Consider the following 23,729-nt stretch of genomic DNA (forward strand, 5'->3'; position numbering starts at 1 on the left):
GTTTTAACTTTTCTAATGTTTTCATTCACTTTTTCAAGTACAGACATGTATATTTTCACAAGGCAGGTCCACAAGGCAACACATGTAACATGTTCCCCATCATAGCTTCAGAACAAGAACAACAAGTAATTGCTTCTAATGGGGCCTGCTTTCTTCTCTTACTCAGAGACCTAGCAGTGCGTGAAACAACTGATTTGCAGCAGGTCATCCAATTACCAGACTAAAATGGTCGCACCCTTCCTTCAGTCACAGACTTTCTTTACAGCTTGCCATCAACTTCTAATTTTAACCTTTATATTTTTTAGTCTAAACTAAATAGACAGTTGTTGATAATTTTATTTCTCAACATGTTATAATATGATTGAACGAAAAATTAATATTAATAAATCACGTGATTACGATGCGGTCATATGAAAAAATATATATATACAGAATGCAAAGTTCGGCTGCATTATGATATATTATCTCTCAGATTTCCAAGGTCAAAAATAGAATATAAATTATCATGGATTAGTAATGGTCAATGGGTTTTAAGCGACAAGTTAGCTTTGTGAGATCACACTGGTCATCAATGGTCCAAGGTACGAACACACAAATCACATTCCTATCCCATGCTTTGGTTATGGCAGAGAAATATGGACCCAACGATATATACATTTCATGAATGTGGCTGATCTTCTTCATCATTACTTGAACCCTTTCTCGAATTTTTAATCAAAATTTGGCCTTAAATAAGAAATACAAAGGTATTCAAACCTGCACCTATCCTAATCCTAACCCAATACCCGATCATTCCTCGTCTTGTCACTTGGACTAACCTCAAGGCTTTTTATTTATTTTAAAAAAGCAATTATTCTTGGAAATATTTTAGTTTTTTTTTCCTTCCAAAATTCCATTGTTTCCGAGCCTGACTAGCCAAAGGAATGGAAGAAAAAAAATATATATATATATGAACAATGTGAAGTCGTTGGGAGCATCGCAGTTGGAAAATGTGTCTAGGTAGGATTAGGAAGGCTAAAGATACGTAGGCTTTATTATTATAAACCCTTGGCATGAAAGCAAAGTTTCACTTTATTTATTTATTTTTTATATGTTATTCCCTTTTGGTGAAACTTTTTAATATACATAGTGGAGAAAAGCTCATCAACTTTTTTTTGTAGTTAAATAGCTTCTTTTTAAGGGCAAGAGATATCACAAACTCCGTCCATAAAGTAGGTTGGCTTGAACTAGAAGAGAAGAAGCTTACGACTTACTTCTCTTATTTGTCTACCATCATCTCTCTCTCATGATCCTCAATTTAGGAGTTACAAAGCAGCTTGGCATGTGGAGATGCTTACGTTGTTTTCTCTTTGGCGATTTCCTTTCTCCTTTCTTTTTCAAACAAATTTATTATTTTTTACACTACCTACTGAGACTGAGAGGAACCCATAGTTCAGTTATTTTCATTTTAATTTGTAGATTATGAACCAAACGATGGACTAATATCGGCATTTCAGCCCTATGTTGGGCCACATTAACCCTTCAACATAGCCCCTCATTATAGATTAGAAGCTCTCATTGGCACGACAAGGGTATGAAACAGCAAATTTAATTATGACAATATAATAAGGAAGGGCAGAGGAGGAGAAATTACTAACTCTCGATTTGCAAACCCTCACAAGGAGAAAAAGAAGTGGATTTCATTACACGAAAAAATGGAGTGACATCTGTAATACAATCCCAGCTCAGTTTAATTATACAGAGGATTCTAGAGTTTGCGCTAGAATTTCATGTAAAGAAAAGAAGTATAAAAAAGAAAAAAAAAATTGATATATAATATAAGCAACAATCTGACGGCAGCATCTATCATGAAGAGGTGTCAAAATCTGCAGCAGATTTATGATTACCAGAAACTGAGATGGGCTGATCGATCTCCTTGCGGGATGCTTCCCAAAGTTGCTGTTCTATCCCCAGCTTCCTCAGCTCATATAAACCACGCTCCACTGCCACATGTTCAGACCAGTAACCACATTAAAGAAAAATCAAAATTAAAATTAAGGGCAGAATTAATCTATTTTTATTTCTCCTTCTGTTGCCAATCAAGGTCATGGCATCATTTTACCTACTCGATTCTCTACTGACTGATAAGGTTATCAAGGGCGTAGCATATGCATGCACAAAATTAATGGCTTCGTTGGTAGACCAACATTAAGAAGAATGTGCCTACAATTGAAAGCAAAAGTGGCCAAGCTGGCCTTATGAGTGGCACTGTTGATTACGATGAAGCTTACCATCCACAGCATCGTGGCAAGTTGGTGTCTGTGCACTGCGGCTTATCCAAAGATGAAGCCTGTCTTCTCCGATGTCCTCTTCCACACCATGTTCTTTAGCTCTTCTCCAGAAGTAAGTGAGCCAGGCCTGCAATATCAATAGAGTGTTGAAGAACATGTGGACTGACATTGTTTAATATCTTGTTTCTACTTTTAGTACAAATAATAGATATCATAACAGAAAGGGACAAGATATGTCTTTTTGTATATTGAAGGGGGCAAAGCAACTGACCACTTTGAAAGAAATATCTTCAATCTCTTCTTCACTAAGATCTGTAAGAAAAAGAAAAAAACAGGGAATATAAGATTACCACATTAACTTATCATCACTTTAAATCTATCCTTAAACTTGGTGTGTGAAGAATGCTACATAACTGTGTGATTCTACTGCATGAACTAACTTCACAACGTTTTTGAACCATTTGCTTGGTCCTACATATCCACCCAAATACAGTGTGCTTTACATCACTTTTGGGTAGGGCAGGTTGAATAATATAAAAGGTCTCATAATATTATAAACCATTCTCACATGCAATAGTATTCCGTAAGTAAACTTTCCCCATTTATTTTCCTATACCAAAAATTATTAGAATTCTAAAAGAAAAAAAATGAAAAAAAAGTTCCACTAACAAATTTTGACTCAAAGTCAAGGTCACATTTCCTAGTCAACCATATGCCTTCACCTAAACCCATCCCAAAAACAAAATGCACACAATTATGTAAATCACAAGTTACAAGGAAAGTCGTCCTGAAAGATGGATGCTTTCTGAATACTAATACAATTAGTTTTTCATATGATTAATGATTGTGTGCATTGATATTCCTTAATCTTAGCGATACATCGTATAAAAGATCAAAGTATCTCTCTTACCAAATGCCTCCATAAATTTTGGGTCACCAGGTGATTTGGAATCTGAAATTCAAACGACAAAGGTAAGCATTGTTGTGAAATTCTTTCTGCTCCAGTCCTTAACAAAAACCTTGCACAACTCTAGGATAACCAGCATGAAAAAGTTTGATAGTAAATATTGCGCCACACAGCATATGAACCAATTAAGCATATGGATGCAACTATCATAAGATTTTACCAAAATACCATAGTGATATTGAAGACCAATTAATTATAATGTCAGGGAATTGTTATAGTTTATAATCTAGAAAATGAAAAGAAAGAAGTACAGAGAATATAAGTAAGAGAATCAACTAAGTAAAGCCATTTTTTGGATAACATCTTCAAGTCATCATATGAAGAAGATAACATCTAGTACGATGCGGATTTTCAGATCGAAAATACATACACGGGCATGAAAACTCTAGAATAACATGACACAATAAAGAAAAATACCTAAACCGGACTGCCGAACAGAATTTGGACGTCTATGTTGGGCCAGTGCAAGCGCAACAGCATCCTCAACCTAAACAGAACAGTGATACAGTGCAAAAATTTGAAGTAAAAAACAGGATAAAGTCAAACAGAATTTCATATATATATTTTGAAGAGAAATAAAAATATTAATATGTCAAACATTAGGAACATACCTTTAGAGAAGCTAATTCCCTCAAACCCATCTCCACTGAAAGCATACTCTCAATATTTCCTTCGCCAGTGAGATCGCTTAAATCCCGAACTATCTTACTTCTATCTGGGTCATCACTACCTGGTAGACGTCATACAAGACAAAAGCTTAATTGAGTGCATGAAATGAAAAATAAAATCAAATAAAGAGATAACAACACCGTCGTCTTTGATATACCTCTATCCCAAGAATCTTCCTTTGCCTTTTGTCCAGCAGAAATGACGACTTCAAACGGAAGAGGAGCTAAAGATGACCAATGCTCATGCTTCGACAAGGCTATATCTGCACATATGCCTAAAAAGCAGCAAAGCAAACAGCATATAAAGTAAAATGTTTGTAAATGAATTATAAATCTAAGTCTCCATTCATTCAAATCCAAATTCACATATACATAGATCTAAACATACTTCATAGGACACCTTCTTGATGTTATAACTAAAACGGGATACACAACGTTGAAATTCAAATACCCAATACAGAGAAAATCATCAAGCTGCGATATCAGATTTAAGCATGCAATCTATATCCTTATTCAAGAAGGGGAAGATGGTAATTGAATACCATACTGCACTGCTAAACCCCAATAGCGAGCAAGCCAACATCTCTTCAGAACAACTTCCTCCTAAAAGACAGATACAGAAATAAACTTAAGAGTGTGAACGGGTAAAAGTAAATCCCACTTGAGTATCAGAAGACAAACCATCTCTTTTTGCGTTAAAATCATTCTTTGTGTCTTTGAGCGAAGAGACTTTGCTTCAGATTCTGCTTCTCGGAGCTGCTCGACTGCTGCTGCAGCACCGTCCTTTAAGTTCTGATTTTTACCAAAAAAAAAAACTCATGAAGCTATCACATAAATCAGAAACACTTGACTGAGATCTAAAGAGTTTACCTCAATTTCTGAACGAAGAGTTGCAATTTCCTCATCTTTCCCATCCTTGTTTTGTTTTGCAGCGATGAGAGCAGCCTGTAACAATCAATTTTTTTCAGTCTAAAAACAGCCACAGATAATCTCATTTTAACATAACAAGTTTCAACCAGTACTTTTATCATTAGTCAATGTATATGCCACATCTAATTTACCCTCCCAACTTACCTCTCTTGAACGCAAAGCTGCTTCCTTCCTGCAGATGGATCATTTGAATAATCAAAACCAGGATATCAAATAAAGATAGAAAAGATGCAAAATAACTCAACTTTACCTGCTCAACAATTTAGCTTCCATGCTTACACCTTCTCCAAGGTTAGCAACCTGTGAACGAAGAATTGAACATAAAAATAGCTGAATAAGAAGCAGCACTACCTTCTTGGTGACAAAATTGTGCTAATATTGTCAGAACTCTAAAGGAATGTATACGGCATGATAAAAAGAGACACTAAGTTCTGAACCTCAAAGATTCCTGATTTCAAACTATGCAGCTAAATAAATATGAATAAAAGGATTCACCTGTTTCTCAAGCTCCTTAGCTCTGGCCTCTGCTTGTGCATGTCTTTCTTCAGCAAGGCGAAGCTGTCATACATGCTTATGCATAAATATTACACACAAAATATAACAGTCATTTACCTCTGTGTGTGTGTGTGTGTCCAAGTATGTATAATAAATGCATGAGCATGTCTGTATTAGAATATAGAAGAGCACACCTTCTCAAGTGCAATCTCGTGATCTTCTTGTAGCATATCAAGCTGCATTTACAGTACGTGTTAGTATCAAGACTAGTGATTCAAAAATTACACTTAAGATTTCACAAATACCAATCTTAAATTCAAGTAATAAAGCATATCCCTAAATACATTTAAAGGTTATCTGCATCTGTTATGAAGACAAAAATTGATGGCTGCAAATGACATACTCGATCACGAAGCTCAGAAGATTCACGCTCATCTCCTGGGGCTATTGAGTTGAACTGTCCAATATCTGGCATAAACCTGCCCCAAGAACATATTATATTTATAGCTACACATGCGTCATAAGCTTCGATAACATCAACTAGCTACAAGAATGCAAGCAAAAAACAGCTATCTTATGAACTTGCCTTTTATCTCTGTTTCTATTAGAAGGAGGATCAATTGGAGGTATGGCTACTGGAGTTCTAACCGAGGATTTGCTGGGTGGCACTACCGTCGATGAACGAACTGACATAGAGGGTCTTCCAGCTGATGTGGAACGAACTGAGGTTGTATGCTCTACAAAGTTCCGACCTAACTAATTAAAATACCAGAATCCGATCAGCCATAAGATCACCACGTTCGGAATTCACAAGTTTCACAATAGACTGTTAACTAAAAGTAACATTAATTAAGAATAAACCAATAGTAATAACTCTAGCACAAAATATATATATTCAATCAAATAGACTCCAATTTAACTGAAGCTCATAAAATTATGAGTCAACTTGAGCTGGTTCACTCTAAGACATTCATAAACGAACTCAAAACACAACGAAGTAGCCACAATTCAGATCTCAAAACAACAGCACCGAAACTGAACAAAAAAAATATCAAGAAAGGTCCGTTTCCATGCAATTCAATCCCATATCATTAAAACAAGACTACATCAGATTCAAAAACAGTATAATAATTAGCATAGATTCTGAATTACCGCAGGAGACGGAGATCTATTAGGCCGAGTCACCGAAATCGCAGGAAGAGCCTTTGTACCGTTATTAAAACCATTGCCGGACAGAGAAGAAGGTGCATGAGGCGGCTGAGCAAACCGAAACCCGAGATCGTCGTCGTCGTCGTCGTCATCGCCGGTGGCCCGAGAAGCCATGACCTGAGCCAGCCGCTGTGCCGCGGCTTTGGCGGCGACGTTTTGATTTCGCTTGACAGTGGAGATTCCGCTGACGGACGGATTAAGACGAGAGTGAGGGTGCGCCGGAGACATCGCCGGAGAAGACCCCGGGCTGCTCGAACCTGCGCTCCACTGCCGCGAGTACCCCGGACTCGCAGGTCTCCTCCGATCCATCAATATGCGTGTATGCGGGTATATAAATATGTGTGTTGCTCTGAAATGGAGCTGAGATTCTTCTCGACAAAATCGAAGTGAAATCGGAGGGTGGACTAAGAAGGACTGGAGGGGGAAGAAGAAGAGGGGGCTTTTCCCCTTCAGTTTTGGGTCAAAGACAGGTTGTGCGGGGGTTGAAATGGGATGTTGAGGCCAAACGGTGCCGTTCCAGGTTGGATTGACGTTGATGCACGTTTCGCGGGAGAGGATGAGTGAAAGCAGGTCGTGACGTGTCAAATGAGTAGGTGTGGGCCCGAAACTTTGGTGGCGGCAGGCAGATGGCCAAATGTTTCGGCAAATTATGTCGACGTGTTCATTTCGTTAGTGATTTCGGACACGTAGACTATTGGCTGCGGAGCGAAGACAGACATAGGGAAGAGGTCAATGAACAAAACGTCGACGTTTTCGTGTGGCAGAGAGCTTTGGACAATGACTTCTTAGAAAATAATTTTTGTAATGTTTTCTTACTCTTACTCTTACTATATCCTTGTGGCACTCTCCCGCCAACAGTTGGTGCATGAGATAGAGAATTGAATATCGAAGTACCAATATGCCTCAAGGAAAATTATGATGTATGGATGATTTGTTGTAGATTGTTAATAGGGTAAAATTTGATACGTTAGATTTGTCGATCATCAATTCACAATCGTACACATGCGGGTGATTTAATTATAGCGTATAAGAAGAATCGCAACTATAAAAATTTAATATTTATGCAAAACACTCAAGGTTAGAGCAGAAATTATAAACGTGGCCTTAATAAGCTGAAAATGGTCTAAACCATGGGGATGAAAAGTGTAATTTAATCAACTGTACACATTATCTTTTACATTCGCAATCTTTGATTGTTTGAAAATTTATAATTACGCAAATTTTGTAGGAAATACATTATCTACTATGTTCGTGTAAGTAATTATCATTTGTTGATACATTACGTCTGTTGTTACGAGGCACGTAATATATCCTAATCTAACGCACACAAAAGAAGGGCAAATAACATGCGCCTCTAGACTAGAGCATATATTATCACACAGAAAGCAAGGCAACTTGACGAAAATCATTGATCAAATCAAAGTCATACAAAATCCAGAACCTGCAAAACCAACCAACCAACCAACCAACCTCACCAAATCAAATAAAGAAAAGGTCACAATTTAATTAGGCGCATAACCAATCAAACTTAATTATAATTAAGCAGCTGCTTTCTTCTCAACCAGTTTCTCTATCAAATCAGCTGCTTCTTGGACCGTGCTTATGTTCTGAGAGCTCTCCTCTTCAACGCTGATGTCAAATTCTTCCTCCAAACCCATCACTATCTCCACCTGCAACAGATCAAACAATCTTCTTTTTATCCACCAATAAATTATATATAATAATTAACTTAATATTATTATTTAAAAACCACATGCATAAATAGAATTTGATAATCAATTGGAGTAGAAAATAATGGCAGCAGGGCATACTGTGTCAAGAGAGTCGGCACCAAGGGATGCAAACTTGGAGTCAGGGGTGACCTCAGACTCTGGAGGCAAAGCCAGTTGCTTCCTCACAATCTCCACAACCTTTTGCACTGTCTCAGGTTTGCCCTGTCCATTTTTCAATTTTCATTATGTGGTTTTCAATATATAACTTGTTACGGGTGAAATATGTCGCCGTGTATCAGATGCACACAATAATTTTTCGAGCTGAACAACTTACAGCGCAACAGATTTGGAGACGAGAAGTTCTCAGAGAAGAGAAGCCAGTCTTAGCCCATCCATTAGGAACCAATTGTAAACTTGAACTTGTTCTTGTTACCTACATTATTAGTTCATAAGCATCAAAAGCAGATATTGGCTCATATTTATACTTTCAGTTTAAACACATTTACTTATTGGTCTGAAAAACCTTCAATTGGGCTACATTCAATCCATAGATAAGGTAAACCCAAAATTTAGAAGATAACCCAAATGAAAAAAAGAAGAAGAAAAAGACAGAGAAATTAGGTTAAATGCTAGTACCAGGCCAGAAGTCTTGGTTGGCTGGTTTTGAAAGGGCTGGAACCTGCAAAGAGAAGTAGCTGAAGCAGAAGCCATTGAAGCTGCCCAAGAAACCAAACCACAAAAACTTTGTTACTCAAAACAAACAGAGAGATATGGTGAGGGTGAGGTAAAGTTGTGCCCTATTGGAACAGAGCTGCCCTATCTTCTACTTACGTGGCAGAGATTGGAAATCATGGGTGGGCCCTTGGAATTCAGGTACAAGTTGCCAGATGGGACAAATTAACTACTAGACCATCCATCTCCCCACATTACTACACAAACGACATGTCGTCTGGAATGTGTTTCATAATTGGCAAAAGGTCAATTTTTTGTCCATGTAGTTTGTCTGTTTTCTCAATTAGTTTTAATGTTGTTAATTTTGTCACTATAGTTTTAAATCTCTCACATTTCAAAGGCACGTTATAAAATGATGTCAAATTTCTTTCAATTTCGTCCAAAATACCCTTTAGTGTCATCTATGTCATATAATAAAACAGAAATTTAAACATACTTTTAAATTATAGGAGTTAAATTGTCATAATAAAAATCGCATAAACAAAAGTGAAAAATCAGACAAACCATAAGAGCCGAATATGATTTTTTGCCTTCATATTTATTAGAGTCAGTGCCGGCCCTGTGGGTGGGCAAGGAGGGCGATGGCCATGGGCCTCACATTTGTAGGCCCCAAATTATATTTATTATATATGTACCAAGTTGAAGAATATGATTTTAAAGGAGAATAATTTCAATAATTTGGCATTTGGAGGCCCCAAATCTAATTACAAGTGTTTATGAAGAGTCCAAATGAAAATTATTTAATATACGAACATCAATTGCATGTATTTAAGTATTTAATTGCCAAAAAGTATTTAATTGCTAAAAGTAGCAATCAATGAAAGAAAGTCAATAGGGTCTAGAAAGCTTTAGTAATATACCCAAAATAGGGGCTGATATTATAAAAAAAACCCCACATGGAATGCACTTTAGAAACATACCCAAAAATCATTTACTACATAAGAAATGAGTATTGAAGTTCTTGTAAATTACATGACTGCCACTGATTAACTTAAAACAAGCCCAACACAAGAAACTCAAAAAAAACCCAAAACAAGCCCAGCAAACCCGAAGTACATTGTTAATACCATATCATAGACGTACATTGTTAATACCATGTCATAGAAGTACATTGTTAATACCATGTCATATAAGTACATTGTTAATACCATGTCATAAAAGTACAGTGTTGAAGTTCCTATAAATTACATGACTGCCATTGATTAACTTAAAATAAGCCCAACGCAAAAAACTCAAAACAAGCCCAGCAAGCTCGAAGTACATTGTTAATACCATATTATAGAAGTACATTGTTAATACCATATCATAGAAGTACATTGATAATATCATATCATAGAAGTACATTGTTAATACCATTTCATACAAAAAACTCAAAAAACCCAAAAAAAGGCCCAGCAAGACATCCGATATCCTTTGCAAAAACCACCTCCAATTGTTCACAGTTTCACCAGAAACAATTGCAAAGACATCCGATACCTTTACAAGAAGAAAAAAAAAACACTGTTAATACTATGTCATAACACTATCTTCCTAGTAAAAATTACATTATGGATATCATAAACTTCAAGTGCATAGCTATATATAGAGCAAAATATAGAGCATGCTTTGTTACTGAAAATCTGTTAATACTATGCCATAGAAGTACACTGTTAATATTATGTCATAGAAGTGCATTGTTAATACTATGTCATAGAAATCATCTCAATAGCAGGGTATGAACAGTATAACAACTGTTCATACCACTTACTGGAAGTTAACAACTACGTCATTTCATTTGCATAATAGGTACAATAAAGAATCCAAACAGTACACAAGCTAAGAAAGATGCCTACTTGAGTGAATTCATTGAATTGTAATCCTAATCAATGACCCAACTAACATGCTTGAGGAGCGTAAGGCTATTTGTGTATATAGATAGATACATGCATATTGATTTATACACGTAAGACATACATTAAAAAACTACACGGGCATGATACTTTCGTATTTCCTGAAACCCTTAAGGTCATTAGTTCGAAGGCGCAGAGATATCTCCTCCTCGTGGTTCTACAACAGCAACCAAGTGTCAATAAGAAATTAAAAGAAAAGAGAAAATACTATTGCCACTAATTTCATCATATATTCTGATGTTTAGAGTGTGATTACCTTATTAAAGCTGAGGATGCATTTGGGACTTATGCCAACATAACCAACAGGGGCCATCTCAGTCATGATTCCCACACGCCAACTATGCTTTAAAAAGAACAATGCAAAGATAAATTATCAGCAGGGACATAAAAGTATACCAAGGAATCATATGCACAACATACTGGACAATCTGTTTATACAAGTGTGAGAATATGCATTCAATGATACCTTGTTCATGACAGAAATAATTCCAGGATCTGCAGCAAGCATGTGCATTCTTTTCAATGCCTCTGACACCGGAGGGTTCAACTGCAGACAAGTAACAAGAAGTTGAAGTTAAAAGCCTCTACCAAAAATTGATAATTGCAATATCTTCACATTTCCTCATACATAATTTTAGAATACCTCAATTCCTGGAAGTTGAAGTGTTCAGAAATCACAAAATATATAAGGTCCTTGTGGAAGTTTCAGAGTATGAGGCCTGTATGACATTCGCTGCCTCAATCTCATTTCCTCTTCATCAAATCCAGCTATCCTTAAGTTTGACTTTGCATGTTGTAAAACTTCATCAACCTCATGTTCAGACACTCCCATCATTCTGATGGACTTTCCCTGAACAAGAAGAAAAGCAATCAGTTATCATGCAAGAACTCAGAAAGTTCAGTCATAGAAAGTTAACACTAAATAGTGTTTTACACATTAAAATCACAAAGAACCTAGATCACTGAGAATCTAAATCCAAGAACAGTAATTATCAATTTTTCTTTTCTTTTATTCAATTTTCTCAGGAACCAAACATTAGATAGCATACACAAACAGAGCCAAACAAGTCAACAACAATGAGAAAAACAAGCATAATGAATTCTAAATCTCTAATTCCAAATATTATATCATTCTAAAATAGAAAAAGCAATACAGCAATGACTCATATTGACTAATTAAGTATTTTACGCCAAGAACTCATTCCAAAATTATGACTACCACCAACTCTACCATCGTCGGCGCTCCAAAGAATGAAGAATCAAATTGAATCACCATATCACCATTGCCAATTCAATCATACACTAAGCAAACACATAAATTAACAACAAAAAATTATGAGAAATTAAAAATTTCACAGTAACCTCTAAGACCTTTTGTGTATGAGAGCCTGAGTAGTTCTTCAGAATCTCTCTCTTGACGGCGTATCCATACTGAGATCGATGAATTTTATCCAACGATCAATCCAAGTACGATCCCTGCCTTCTTTGCAAGACTCATTCCTCCAGAGGAGTTCTTCGTTCCGTCTCCGTCTGCATTGAGGTTGCTGTGGTTGACATCGCTCGGATTCGACGACGCTGGAGAAGGAATTGGAGGTGTGTTGTCGGCCGATGGAGATTGAGGCGGAGATGATTGCGGTAGCGTCGGAGATGAAGAAGGATGGTGCGTTCATTGGAGCGTTCGACGGAGATGGAGGAAGGGAAATCGGAGATAGAGTTTTGGGCGAAGGTGAATCGGCGACGGGTTGTGGTGATGGAATCGGCGAGGGCTATGGTGGAGATGATGAAGATTAAATGGGAATTGGACTAGGAGAAAAGCCAGAAGCAGAGCTCGATTGTTGAAGAAGAAGAAGAAAGTTTGAGATGTATGTTGATGAAGATTGAGTTGATTAATAGACAAAGCAAAAGGGCAAAACAGTAATCCAACATAGCTGTTGAATTTCAAAAATCGACAGCTGTCAATTTTTGGGTGTATTTTTGGTGTGTTTATATATATTGAATGATGTAGGGTTTCTTTATAGAACTATGTCTAGAAATGGGTATTTAACTAATTTCCTAATTCTTTTATTTATCCAAAAATTCTTGTTAGTAGATTATTAGCGAGGAAATATAAAAGAGTGCAAATTATTTGTATCATCATTCTTGTTTGTTTTCAAGATTGGGGCAAAGATTATATGACCAATACTGGAGCAGTGTTTATTTATCCAAATTGTATTTAATTGCATTTTTTTTTTCCATGTAAGTTTATTATATTTAGGAGAATGAAAAAGAAATGAGCCTCATTTTCATTTCTAGCCTGGGGCCACCCAAAAGTCATGGCCGGCCCTGATTAGAGTATGGGGATGAAGATTCTTCTTTTCATTTTTTTGGTCTGAGGGGATGAAGATTCTTTGAACGTGTAGAACCGGTGGAAGAAACGAAATCGGTTACGTCCCTGCTTACCTTGAGTATTTGACAAGACTTTTGATTCAGAAGTTTTGAATGATTGGTCAACGCCGTGAGTTAACGGTCTTAAGAAAAAGCATCAATATAAATTGCGCGCCACGCGTATATTTTTCGAGGTGTACTTCCACCAAAAGGCAGAGCCTTCCAAAATTACAGAGAGAGACTTCAATCAATCAATAATGGCGGCAGATCCAGTCAACAACAAAACCTCTCGCCACTCTCTCCTCCCAAGCTTCCTCTACTCTTCATCTTCTTCAATGGTGGCATCAGGTTATGCATCATCAACACCGTCATCAAGGGTGGTGATTGCAGCGCCTAGAGAGAAGGTGGAGATGTACTCTGCTGGGTTCTATGCGGCGTGTGGAGTTGCAGGTATGCTGGCCACTGGCGTAACCCATTTGGCCGTCACACCTATCGATGTCGTCAAGTGTAATATGCAGGTCAAGCTTTCTTTCCTTTCCTTTTGGTTTTTTTTTTTGGTTTCAAAATATGCAGGTCAAGCTGTCCTATAAGTTGGGAAAAAAAGGGTAATGCCAGGCTTACCACATTTTATTTTATATAGAGAGTCTTGACAAAAGTTATGTTGCTGATATTAACAATTCAGATTGACCCAATTAAGTACAAGAGCGTCACATCCGGATTTGGAGTTCTGTTGAAGGAGCAGGGCATCAGAGGTTTGTTCAAGGGCTGGGCGCCCACCTGGATCGGCTACAGCGCCCAGGGTGCCGGAAAGTATGGCCTCTACGAGTTTTTCAAGAAGTTCTACACAGACATTGCAGGGCCAGAGTATGCAGTCAAGTACAAGACCTTGATCTACCTTGCAGGCTCTGCATCAGCTGAAGTCATTGCTGATGTTGCCCTCTGTCCCATGGAAGCTGTCAAAGTTCGTGTCCAAACCCAGCCCGGCTTTGCCAGAGGCTTGACTGACGGGCTTCCAAAGATCATCAAATCCGAAGGCGCTCTCGGGTTTGAATTCGAATCCTTTCAAATTCTTTTGGTTGTTGTGTTTGAAGAACTTTGGTTTGATGATAACTTTCACTGTGTTGCAGGCTGTACAAGGGGCTTGTTCCACTTTGGGGACGTCAGATTCCTTGTAAGTTTGAAAGGTTTCCCTCATCTCATTTGGATATTTTGATGCACTGAAATCAAATTTTAACATTTTCGGATTTGATTTCTGCAGATACTATGGTGAAATTTGCAGCGTTCGAGAATACAATCGAGCTGATGTACAAGCATGTCATCCCAACACCTAAAGAGCAATGCAGCAAACCTTTGCAGCTGGGGGTGAGCTTTGCCAGTGGATATATTGCTGGTGTATTCTGTGCTGTTGTCTCACACCCAGCTGACAACTTGGTCTCTTTCCTCAACAATGCCAAGGGAGCAACTGTTGGTGATGTGAGTTTTTATATATAGGCATGCAGAACATAAACCCCTTTTTTGTTCTTTCTTTCTTTCTCTATGCTCAGTTTTTTTGTTTTCATTGCTGATGTCTTGCAGGCTGTGAAGAAGCTAGGGTTATTAGGTCTTTTCACTCGTGGTCTTCCTCTTCGAATATTCATGATTGGAACCCTCACTGGAGGCCAATGGGTTCTCTATGACGCTTGCAAAGTTTTGGTTGGGCTGTAAGTCTATGCTCCCTTCATTTTCCTTGTGATTTTCCATATCCTATGCTTGGAAGCTTCATACTTATCCATGTTCTGCAAACTGCTCTGTTTTCCCAGGCCAACTACCGGTGGTCCTGCTCCCCCCGCCGCCACCGAGCTTGCCAAGGCTTGAAACTGAAGCTGATGGTTTGTATATTATACGGTACAAATTTTGTTTGTATACTTTTTCTTCATGCCATTTACTGCCCGGTTTGATTGAAAGGGCGATGTTTGGGGTAAAGTTCCCCATGGAGGAATATTTAACATAAAAATAAAAAATTCCAACTGCTTGTACCTTGAATTATGTTAATGGAGATATTCAGTAACAATTTTACAGATATTCAATGGAGTGAGCACCATGTCAAGCATATGAATACAATAAAATTATAAAAAACATCCTGTTATTATATCAGAAAGAGCCTTTCCTTTCCAGAGGCTTTGCACTTGTAGGCAATCACGTTGCTAAGTAGGTTAAGGTGGGGGCCAAAAGGGGAAAAAATCAATTCCCACGATTTACTGTTATAAATTTTTTTTAATTGTTCTCACAAACAAGTATTCATGTTTCAAAATTGTCACGATTTAGACTAAGCGGATATACGGTATCAAACACAACTCTTGCAAAAATATGCCGAACTTCCGGCAGGTTTCCCATAGCCAATGACTCATAATCAATCTTGCTGCCTTGCTTTGGCACAAATCCCCTCTCGGCACCAGACGTTACGCAACTAAAAACCCTGCTGACCCTCAGAGATAACCCCCATGGTATAAATACCTGGAAGTTGAGATCAAACCCAATAACCCTTTAGAGTTTCTCAATAAATGAGATGAATGCAGACAACACACACACAAACAGCAAACAAAAACAAAAAATCTTGTCATGAGGAAATATTTAAATGAAGGAAGTGCTCACCAGATCAGAATATGGTGCTTGTGGGTACCCTGCCATCGCCTCAGAGACTATTTGCTCATCAGTCATATGGTTTAGCGCACGCTTAAGAGATGTTGCAAGATTCACAACCTCATCTTTCAATGCTCGAGGGTTCAAATCCTGAGTTTCTAATAATTCATTAAAGCTAACATCGTGTAGTTTAGTGATTCTCCTAGCTATGTTTACTGCTTCTAGCATATCTCCGCCATTGTGGATTGCAAGGCTAAATGCAGCAACCACCAATGGATCCCTAGGTTGTTCGGACAGTGCTTTGTGGAATGCTAAGATCGCAACCCTGGAAGTGTAAACCTGTGATGAGTCTCAGTTGGTCCAACTCGTAATGAGCTTGTAAGTACACATCCTAGAATCTCCAATATATAAGAGAATCATGCAATTTAATCTGCTTAGATCACTCAGACCAATAAAAAGAAAAAGGAGCAAACAAATTGCGAAGAAATATGATGCAAGGGCAAGAGTACTCCAGTACAACCTGGAGGAATTTTATGTTGTTTGAAACGAAAGTACAACCTGGAGGAATTCAAAACAAGGAACAACTTGTAAGTATGCAGGATAAGGCTGCATACATCTAACCCTCCCCAAACCTCCCAATGGCAGGAGTCTCATCGCCACGCCAAAGAAATACTGTTCTATAACACGAGAATCCAAGAAAAACTGATACCATGCAAGTATGACCAATTAAACCATTTCAATCTTCTATCTTTTCAATTGCCTGTTATTAATGGCATATAGAAAACACATGAGCATTCTGTTATCATAAACATCTTACCATAAGCTACTGTGGCATGGCTTGTCAGGGGAAAGAAGTTTATCCAAGTTAGAAAACAGGGACTGCATGTGGAAAGCCAGAGAATTAAATGCACTTTTAGGTCAAACCCTCTTCACGATATAATCAAGTATTGAATAAGCATATAACAAGTGTGTAATGATAATTACCAAAAGCATGTTAGTCCTTTTGTCACGTCTTCGAAAACCATGGCTAACAAAATATGCTGCCTGCAATATGAAACTGTATTGAAACTTATTGTACTGTGGGGACAAGTAGCAAATTTATTCAATATTAAATCCATACCTGAATAGGTAGAAGTAGTTCTAGGAGTCCAAATTTCCATAATAACCTCAAAGAAGCTTCAGCAGAACCATACGCTAGCATGTAGTTCATTTCCATGAGGAGTCTTCCCTAAAGTATGAAGTAATGACTAAGTAATTCAGGAACCCAAGAATATTAAGTGCAAGGAAATTGATAAGGTCCAAGATCTCTTAAACTACCTTATCAAGCCTAAGAATTGAGTAAGATAAATTTTTAACAGAATGAGCTGTTTCCTTGGAAATACGAAAGCCTAAACGGGCAGCAATTCTTATTGCACGTAGGATGCGAGCTGCACATACGCAGAATCTGATTTAGTTTCTCCATAAACATGAGAAAGAGTTTGTCAAGTGTGCATGGGTTGGGTGTGTTCTTAGAACACACGCCCCACGGGAGATAACAACTACTTAGCAATTACCCATGTATACACAAAATAATGCAAACAAAATAAAGCAAACAAAAACTCACCACAATCCTCTTGAAAAGAAGTACTTGCAGGTATCACGGTTTGGACCTAGGCCCAAAGAAGATGATGTGAGGACAATGTATTTGCCAGCTAGGCTAAAGTAATTTAAGAAACCACAACTTCTAAGAATACAAGCACACTTTAGCTTTTTGAATGTCCTCCATTCCTCCCATGTAGTCATACACTATCCTCGCATAAGGATCAAACATCAACCTGAAAAAGAAAAAAGGAAAACTACAATAAGTAAAATGAAGGATGAATTTTAAGTGCCAAATTTCAATTAACAAGGATTTCATAAACAACCCGTTAATTGTAAAGTCACGCTGCATACAGTTCCTCCAACGAATATAATCCTTGTCGTCACAGTGAACTGGTTTTCCAAAATCAGCACTTAAGTGACTACCATACTTTCGGGCGGAGATGCTGAAACTTGAGACCTATTATGAGTACAAAAATTAGCATTACATATAGAATGTGTGTGCCAAAGCACATATATATAAGGAAGTATGCTAGAATTTCAGTTTGCAATGATAGCACCCCCAATGCGCAACCAATTAGACATAGCTCATTATTAGTTGAAAATTAGTTTAGAACTAGGACAAATACAAACCTCCACAACCGTATCACTAATGTGCACATGACATATAGGAAACCGCTTGCCAACTATTTCACACCAAGAAAATGTTCTTGTCACCTGAAAAAATCATTGGCAGATGCTACAAGCTAGAAACAACTTATGGTATCAACACAAACCCGGACAACATTCAATTAAAAATTCAGAGCAAAACCTCTTTGAGTTCAGCTGAAGTTATTATGTCGAAGTCCTTTGGAGTGCGTTTTAAAATAAGATCCCTTACACAACCTCCTACAAGGTATACCTCATATCCTTCAATAGAAAACAACAAGGTCACAAAAATAATACAAACCAAATTCAACCACAATTTCAAACTTTATCACTAACTAAACACCAAAATAGTACGTACCCTTTCGCTTTAGCCCGTTAAGAACCTTTCGGGTCGGCTTGTCAATCATTGATGTAGTAATCCCAAGCTCTTTGGAATTCAACTTCTTCCACGCCGGCGCCTTAACATCTTCTTCACTCCCAAAAAAGTCAAAATTAAAAGTTAGAAAACCATTTTAAAGGTCCCAAAATACAAAACCCAAATCAGTCATCAAAACTAAAACGGAAAAATTGAAACTTGCTTCTTCCATTAGCTGAATTATTGGTTTTATTGTCCTTAAATAGACCCTCTGGCTCATCAAGCGCCTCCATGGCCGCGACTAAGTTCAATTGCACCTGAAATGGATGGCAACAAATGGCTCATACCGAGCTCAGCTCACACATATACAAACACAAATTCACACTTTCATGTTAAAGTATGCACAAATGCATGCATGAAATTACCTTGTTAATGCATTGAAATTGAGGGGTACGGAGGTAGAATTGGGGTCGGCACGCAATCCCAAAGCTTGAAATCACCATGGGCGAGTTGATTCATTCACCGACTGGGTTTTAGGTGCAGAGCTTAAACCCAATGTTAGGGTTTTAGAAAACAGGGACAGGAGTCACAGACGGATGAAGTTTGTCACTGGAAATGTTTGAGCCACATGAAGATTTGAGTTCGGATTAGCTGGGCCACATGGGCCATTCCTCGCACAAAATCTATTAGTGGGCTCAATCCCAAATTTGGCTAATGTAAATTCAGAAATCTTAAGAAGAGGTTCATCGATCCAAGTTCCACGTGAACTGGTTCTTGGGGTACGTCATGAGTTCGGCCCAAGTTTGTCATGTACTATAACCTAAGTTGCATTTTTTCGTTTCAACAATTGTCATTCATGAGATTCAACTTAATATCTCATTCCACAAAGGTTGTATTGATCAACATTGGCATTACATATTTAACTAATCTTGTCTATGATTACTTGTAAATTGCAAGTTACTTATACAACCTAATTTTTTCCCTAAATTTGGATTAGTTCAAACTTCGAACATATAAAATATCACTCGTTGGGTCATCATAGCCCATCTAGTGGTAGATTTGGCTCGTTGAGCGATGTAACACCACTTTAAGGGTCAAAGATCCTCCTCAATGAACCATAATAACTCAAAAATGTATGATATTTTAGGTGGACCGTGGATGGAGGGGAAAGAATGAGTAAAAGCATAATTGGATCTGGAAAGAAAAAGAGGCAGCCAAATTAGGTGGATGGAGGAAAAGTTTGGAATAAATTCATTAAATTGTGATGTTACACACAAAGATTTGGGCATGCAAATGCCCCAACTATATGTTTGTGATGTTACACGTTTATTTGCCACTATACGGCTGCGGCAGGCAGGGCATGCGTGGATTTGCTTTCATTGCAACTGGTTTTATGCAGATCTCTGATCTTAAAGGTTTTATAGATATTTCTCTTTTACTAGTTATCAAATTGAGATTGTATGAGTTTGTCAACAGGCCACAGTCCATTATCTGTTTACGCGTATGCAACACTAACAGACAGTTGCAATTTGAAAGCGATTTCACTACAAAACCCTCGTCCAAAAACCAAACGACAATTTGATCAAATTTGTATGCATTAATTCATGACATTTTCAGGCAATTTCCCAGAAGAAATTAATCAACTTGGATGCTTTCTCACAGATTTGATCTGTGAAAAGATTAAAAAAAAACATGTCCACCAAGCATAACACAGAGAGGTCTTTCCTTATTACCTTTCACATCACAAAATCACACTGATATATCATCAGATATGCCTGCATAACTTTACGAGAAAAAATGCAGAAGGCTGCCCAAATGAAATTATTTTGGACTAGACGTCGGTTGATGTTTATATGAAATCCTATTAATACAGTAAGTCGGAGTACCACTTGGAGAGATATGGTTTAATAGAGCACATTCCTTAACGCGTAATGCGTAATATTCAATGGACAAAAACACATTGTCCTTTGTGCGATACAGACAAAATGCATATAAGAGCCAGAGAAGGTGCGTGCCTAGCCTGCGAAATTAAATGAAGGTTCTTCCTTCAGATCGAGCTTGCATTTGGGTAAATACAATGCATATGCCCTGATTGTAAATATTTTTTTTATTTTTTTATGAAAATTGAATTCCAAGATGGGTAAAATTTCCTTTTTGGGCCAATCTGACCTTGAGAGTTTGGAAAAGCCACCATATCCACACATATGTTAAGGTTGCATATATCTTGCCTGGATTTTCTCTCTCTTTTTTTCTTTTCTTGGTTATGATCTCCACAAAAGCTTCCCATTTCCCGTTTTCCATGTTTCGAACTGGCATCTCCTGGCTTCAATAATTTTGTACGTACTATATATATATATATATATATTTTACCATTACAATGGAGAAATCATGCGTTTTTCATTTTTTTTTTCTTTTTCCAGATTCAATTCTTCCAAGTCTCTGATCTAGCTGTAGTGATGAGGAGCTGACACGTGTGCACCGACTGCATATATACATACATACAGAGAGAGAGAGAGAGAGTGTTGTTTTACAGTGCACGTACAAGAAGATAGAATGGTGACAATAAAAAGGACCCCCACCCCCGTCGTTCACGCCAAGTCTATATGACTCGTCACACTCAACAGAGATTTGCTAATGCCACCCACCAATCATAAAATATTAATAATGTTTTTGTGTTTGTTACATTGCATGCAGCCACCCCACCACAAAATCATTCAAAGTTTTGAGAGGACGGATTTTGGTTGTTGCAGGGTTTTTGTTGGTTTGGGGTTTTGGGAGGAGGAGGAAGAGAAAGAAGAAGAAGAAGAAGAAGAAGAAGAAGAAAAAGGAAATTATTAAACGAGGAAAACGTGCTCAAAATAAAATCATATATTACCATTGCCAGTTGTGATCTTCTTCACTACAACACGATTCTAGCTAGCCAGTCAATTAGGTGCATTTATTTATCCACCATAGTCGTGGTTCATGATTTGAGTAGTTTGAAGAACCGGCCAAGAGGGGGTTATTAAAACAAGGAGCGGTCCCAAGTTTCCACGGTCCAAGTTCAGTTCAGACCGACAAAATTTATTAATTTCATCATTTATGTATGTACCAAATATTTGTATAACAAAGATAAATTTAAAATCGTATTGTGTGCGGGACAATATACAATATCAGTGTTACTAGTAGTAGACCACTAATCCGTTTCTCTAAAATTTAACAACTTTCATATATTTGCTTCTTAGTGATTCTAGGATTTGAGGTACGTAGTATTAAAAGCAACAAAGCTTTGCGATTAAGGTTGTATCACGTTATTATATTACGAGGTTTCTCTCAACTTTCACGCCGTTGTTTTAAGTTATTGTAAGACTATTGCTTTATTGCCTTCCCCCTTATTACATTCAAAGATCTCAACATACGATTTCAAGTTTCAACAAAGAAAGTGATTGGTCGCCAAGATCCCAAGAAAATTATGGATTTGAGAACGTTGGAGATGACAGACACAAGAAAAAAGGGACCACAATCTCTCATGAAAATAAAAATAGAAGAAAGAAAGAAAACCATCCGAAAAGTCAGAATGAATCAGAGAGGCTGAGGCGAATGATGCTTTTGATGGCATTGCATTGCATTGGACCAAAGACAGCTCCTGGGAGGACTGAAAGATACCTTACGATTCTCGAACCCCATGATGCTCTTTTAATTTTCATGCACAGAGACAAGTCATCGCACACACACACACACAGCTTTTTCCTTCTGAATTCTGTACGTACTTCAAAGTAATTGACAGCAAAGATCAAACCAAAACGACAACTCCAAAGCTTTTTATTACTTCACACAAAAGTTTTTTTCTAAAAGTTCTAATTAGTAATTAAATAATCTTAAGTACATGTGGTTAAGGGCACGAGGTCAATCTCACGGACAAAAGCTTCCTCATCTTTGCGTTCGGTTTCATGTTCCTCATTTGGTAGCTCTTAGAATATTGTATGGTAATTCGAAATGTTATAATCTTCAAATGAATTACAAAGAGAATCCTCTAAAGTTATGCTTGTGTGTGTATATATGTTACTTTTTTTATGGCCCGAAAATGGGCACTAACAATGGGGAACCTATAGCATAGACGGTACGGTGGCCCAAATTTGTTTCAATTTAATAAAGGAGAATGTCTTAATTATGAATATAATTGGAGCAAATCCATAGTTAATTTGGAACAGCATGACTTGATGTATGTGGCATATATATAAAGATTGAAAAAGCGTGGTGTACGTTTAAAGATACAAGTTTCTTTGAGAGAGAGAGAGAACTTTTTTTTATGTCAAATTTCCATTTTTTAAGAACATGCGTGGGAATTCCACTATGATTTGACTTATCAATTAGGTCTTCACAACTAATTTGTTAGTTGTGAACTTTCCTTAGAGGAAGAGCGAGTTAGTGACAATCCTCTATACGCGCATTAATTAATAATTTCAAGTATGCATTACAAAAAAAAAATTGGTGACAGTCATTATTATTTAGTGACATTTGATGACTAATGCAGGAGTGACTGTTGTCACTTTTTTTTGTAATGATAAATGTGCAGAGGTTTTTAGATAACTAAATTTGAATTTAACCAACTAATCAAACCAACCCGGGCCTTAAGAGAGTGCAAAATTAATCATCGGTGGGATCATGCTTCTTTATCTTCTCTTAAAAAAGAAATTATGTACGATTACAAGAGGATGAGAGGTGTACATTTTTGGTGCAACAAGAAAAAACGTTGGATCATGAATCCAAGATAGGGGCAGGGCAGTACTTCTCAGCAAACTGAAAAAGAACATCATCATACCTTTCTTTAGCCTCAAACGAATGGCAGAAGAAAGAGAAGAGAAGCAGCTTTTGGCTTCAATTTCTTCTGTTCATTCACACAATCACTTTAATTTTTATGTTTAAGAATTACAGTGTTCGGATGACCAACTAGTGCACACTGAAAATGTAGCTGAATCATGTTTAGTCTTAGGGTGCTTTCATCTCAGGTCATTTAATTTTGCAGAAGCTATATATATATATATATATACAGCCTTGTTGTTACTTTGTCTGTGATTTGATTTGATTTGAGCCCTTGCTTTATGCTACAGCTCTTAACCAATTATTGTTTCTATCAGTAAATTAAGAACCCAATTTGGTTTTTATTTGTCCAGTCAGTCATGCATTCAATAAATATACCTATGGTTTTTATTTTTATCAGCTACTCATATTTTTCATCTTGCCCTTTTCATGTACAGTACAGTACTACATATTAATTCACGGAGAGAGAGAGAGAGAGAGAGAGAGAGAGAGA

At 37.4% G+C, this 23,729-nt stretch overlaps 4 protein-coding genes and 1 long non-coding RNA gene across 7 annotated transcripts; 1 reads left to right on the forward strand and 4 right to left on the reverse strand.

The window, feature by feature from the left end:
• Positions 1 to 1,659: 1,659 nt before the first annotated feature.
• On the reverse strand, positions 1,660 to 7,039 carry LOC110757159 (coiled-coil domain-containing protein SCD2-like). Of its 2 annotated transcripts, none has more exons than XM_021958719.2 (17): positions 6,483 to 7,039; positions 5,917 to 6,086; positions 5,734 to 5,809; positions 5,525 to 5,566; positions 5,331 to 5,393; positions 5,086 to 5,135; positions 4,980 to 5,007; positions 4,776 to 4,850; positions 4,587 to 4,697; positions 4,448 to 4,508; positions 4,064 to 4,180; positions 3,849 to 3,967; positions 3,655 to 3,724; positions 3,181 to 3,222; positions 2,542 to 2,582; positions 2,271 to 2,397; positions 1,660 to 1,982 (listed from the first exon to the last, which is right to left on the reverse strand). In XM_021958719.2, the coding sequence occupies exons 1-17, from the start codon at positions 6,846 to 6,848 to the stop codon at positions 1,846 to 1,848; spliced, it is 1,695 nt and encodes a 564-aa protein (XP_021814411.1). In that variant the 5' UTR covers positions 6,849 to 7,039; the 3' UTR covers positions 1,660 to 1,845. The 2 variants fall into 2 exon arrangements, with proteins under 2 accessions (XP_021814411.1, XP_088109639.1); XM_088253513.1 differs by having other exon boundaries at positions 5,917 to 6,082; positions 6,483 to 6,623.
• Positions 7,040 to 7,926: 887 nt separating this feature from the next.
• On the reverse strand, positions 7,927 to 9,031 carry LOC110757408 (acyl carrier protein 1, chloroplastic). The gene is made up of 4 exons (XM_088253034.1): positions 8,888 to 9,031; positions 8,586 to 8,684; positions 8,351 to 8,473; positions 7,927 to 8,209 (listed from the first exon to the last, which is right to left on the reverse strand). Exons 1-4 carry the CDS (start codon positions 8,960 to 8,962, stop codon positions 8,078 to 8,080), a joined length of 429 nt encoding a protein of 142 aa, XP_088109160.1. The 5' UTR covers positions 8,963 to 9,031; the 3' UTR covers positions 7,927 to 8,077.
• Positions 9,032 to 10,108: 1,077 nt separating this feature from the next.
• Positions 10,109 to 12,739, reverse strand: LOC110771459 (uncharacterized). Of its 2 annotated transcripts, none has more exons than XR_015835711.1 (6): positions 12,244 to 12,739; positions 11,516 to 11,722; positions 11,339 to 11,419; positions 11,129 to 11,215; positions 10,937 to 11,029; positions 10,109 to 10,459 (listed from the first exon to the last, which is right to left on the reverse strand). It is a non-coding gene; the product is annotated as an uncharacterized LOC110771459 (long non-coding RNA). The 2 variants fall into 2 exon arrangements; XR_015835712.1 differs by having other exon boundaries at positions 12,235 to 12,739.
• Positions 12,740 to 13,419: 680 nt separating this feature from the next.
• PHT3;2 (phosphate transporter 3;2) lies at positions 13,420 to 15,297 on the forward strand. Its single transcript, XM_021958854.2, has 6 exons — positions 13,420 to 13,754; positions 13,919 to 14,280; positions 14,364 to 14,407; positions 14,495 to 14,709; positions 14,812 to 14,936; positions 15,036 to 15,297. Exons 1-6 carry the CDS (start codon positions 13,494 to 13,496, stop codon positions 15,088 to 15,090), a joined length of 1,062 nt encoding a protein of 353 aa, XP_021814546.2. The 5' UTR covers positions 13,420 to 13,493; the 3' UTR covers positions 15,091 to 15,297.
• Positions 15,298 to 15,341: 44 nt separating this feature from the next.
• LOC110757260 (uncharacterized) lies at positions 15,342 to 19,083 on the reverse strand. The gene is made up of 14 exons (XM_021958837.2): positions 18,862 to 19,083; positions 18,660 to 18,753; positions 18,440 to 18,550; positions 18,245 to 18,342; positions 18,067 to 18,150; positions 17,760 to 17,893; positions 17,597 to 17,669; positions 17,459 to 17,504; positions 17,173 to 17,282; positions 16,976 to 17,083; positions 16,840 to 16,899; positions 16,673 to 16,734; positions 15,868 to 16,180; positions 15,342 to 15,729 (listed from the first exon to the last, which is right to left on the reverse strand). The coding sequence occupies exons 1-14, from the start codon at positions 18,937 to 18,939 to the stop codon at positions 15,514 to 15,516; spliced, it is 1,587 nt and encodes a 528-aa protein (XP_021814529.2). The 5' UTR covers positions 18,940 to 19,083; the 3' UTR covers positions 15,342 to 15,513.
• Positions 19,084 to 23,729: the final 4,646 nt, after the last annotated feature.

The sequence above is a fragment of the Prunus avium genome, chromosome 5 (genome assembly GCF_965620075.1).
Source record: "Prunus avium chromosome 5, drPruAviu1.hap1.1, whole genome shotgun sequence".
NCBI classification, from domain to species: Eukaryota; Viridiplantae; Streptophyta; class Magnoliopsida; order Rosales; family Rosaceae; genus Prunus; species Prunus avium.

Excerpts from the sequence above, each read along its gene's own strand:
- LOC110757159 (XM_021958719.2), bottom strand. The coding sequence starts at position 6,848 with ATGGATCGGAGGAGACCTGCGAGTCCGGGGTACTCGCGGCAGTGGAGC. Across the intron at positions 5,394-5,524 it reads ACGAGATTGCACTTGAGAAG|CTTCGCCTTGCTGAAGAAAG; the intron begins GTGTGCTCTTCT and ends CATGTATGACAG. Across the intron at positions 2,583-3,180 it reads AAAATTTATGGAGGCATTTG|ATCTTAGTGAAGAAGAGATT; the intron begins GTAAGAGAGATA and ends TTTTTCTTACAG.
- LOC110757408 (XM_088253034.1), bottom strand. The coding sequence starts at position 8,962 with ATGGCTTCTGCTTCAGCTACTTCTCTTTGCAGGTTCCAGCCCTTTCAA. Across the intron at positions 8,474-8,585 it reads GTCTCCAAATCTGTTGCGCT|GGCAAACCTGAGACAGTGCA; the intron begins GTAAGTTGTTCA and ends AAAAATGGACAG. Across the intron at positions 8,210-8,350 it reads GTGCCGACTCTCTTGACACA|GTGGAGATAGTGATGGGTTT; the intron begins GTATGCCCTGCT and ends GATCTGTTGCAG.
- LOC110757260 (XM_021958837.2), bottom strand. The coding sequence starts at position 18,939 with ATGGTGATTTCAAGCTTTGGGATTGCGTGCCGACCCCAATTCTACCTC. Across the intron at positions 18,343-18,439 it reads TAACGGGCTAAAGCGAAAGG|GATATGAGGTATACCTTGTA; the intron begins GTACGTACTATT and ends TTTCTATTGAAG. Across the intron at positions 15,730-15,867 it reads AAGCACCATATTCTGATCTG|GTATTTATACCATGGGGGTT; the intron begins GTGAGCACTTCC and ends CTCAACTTCCAG.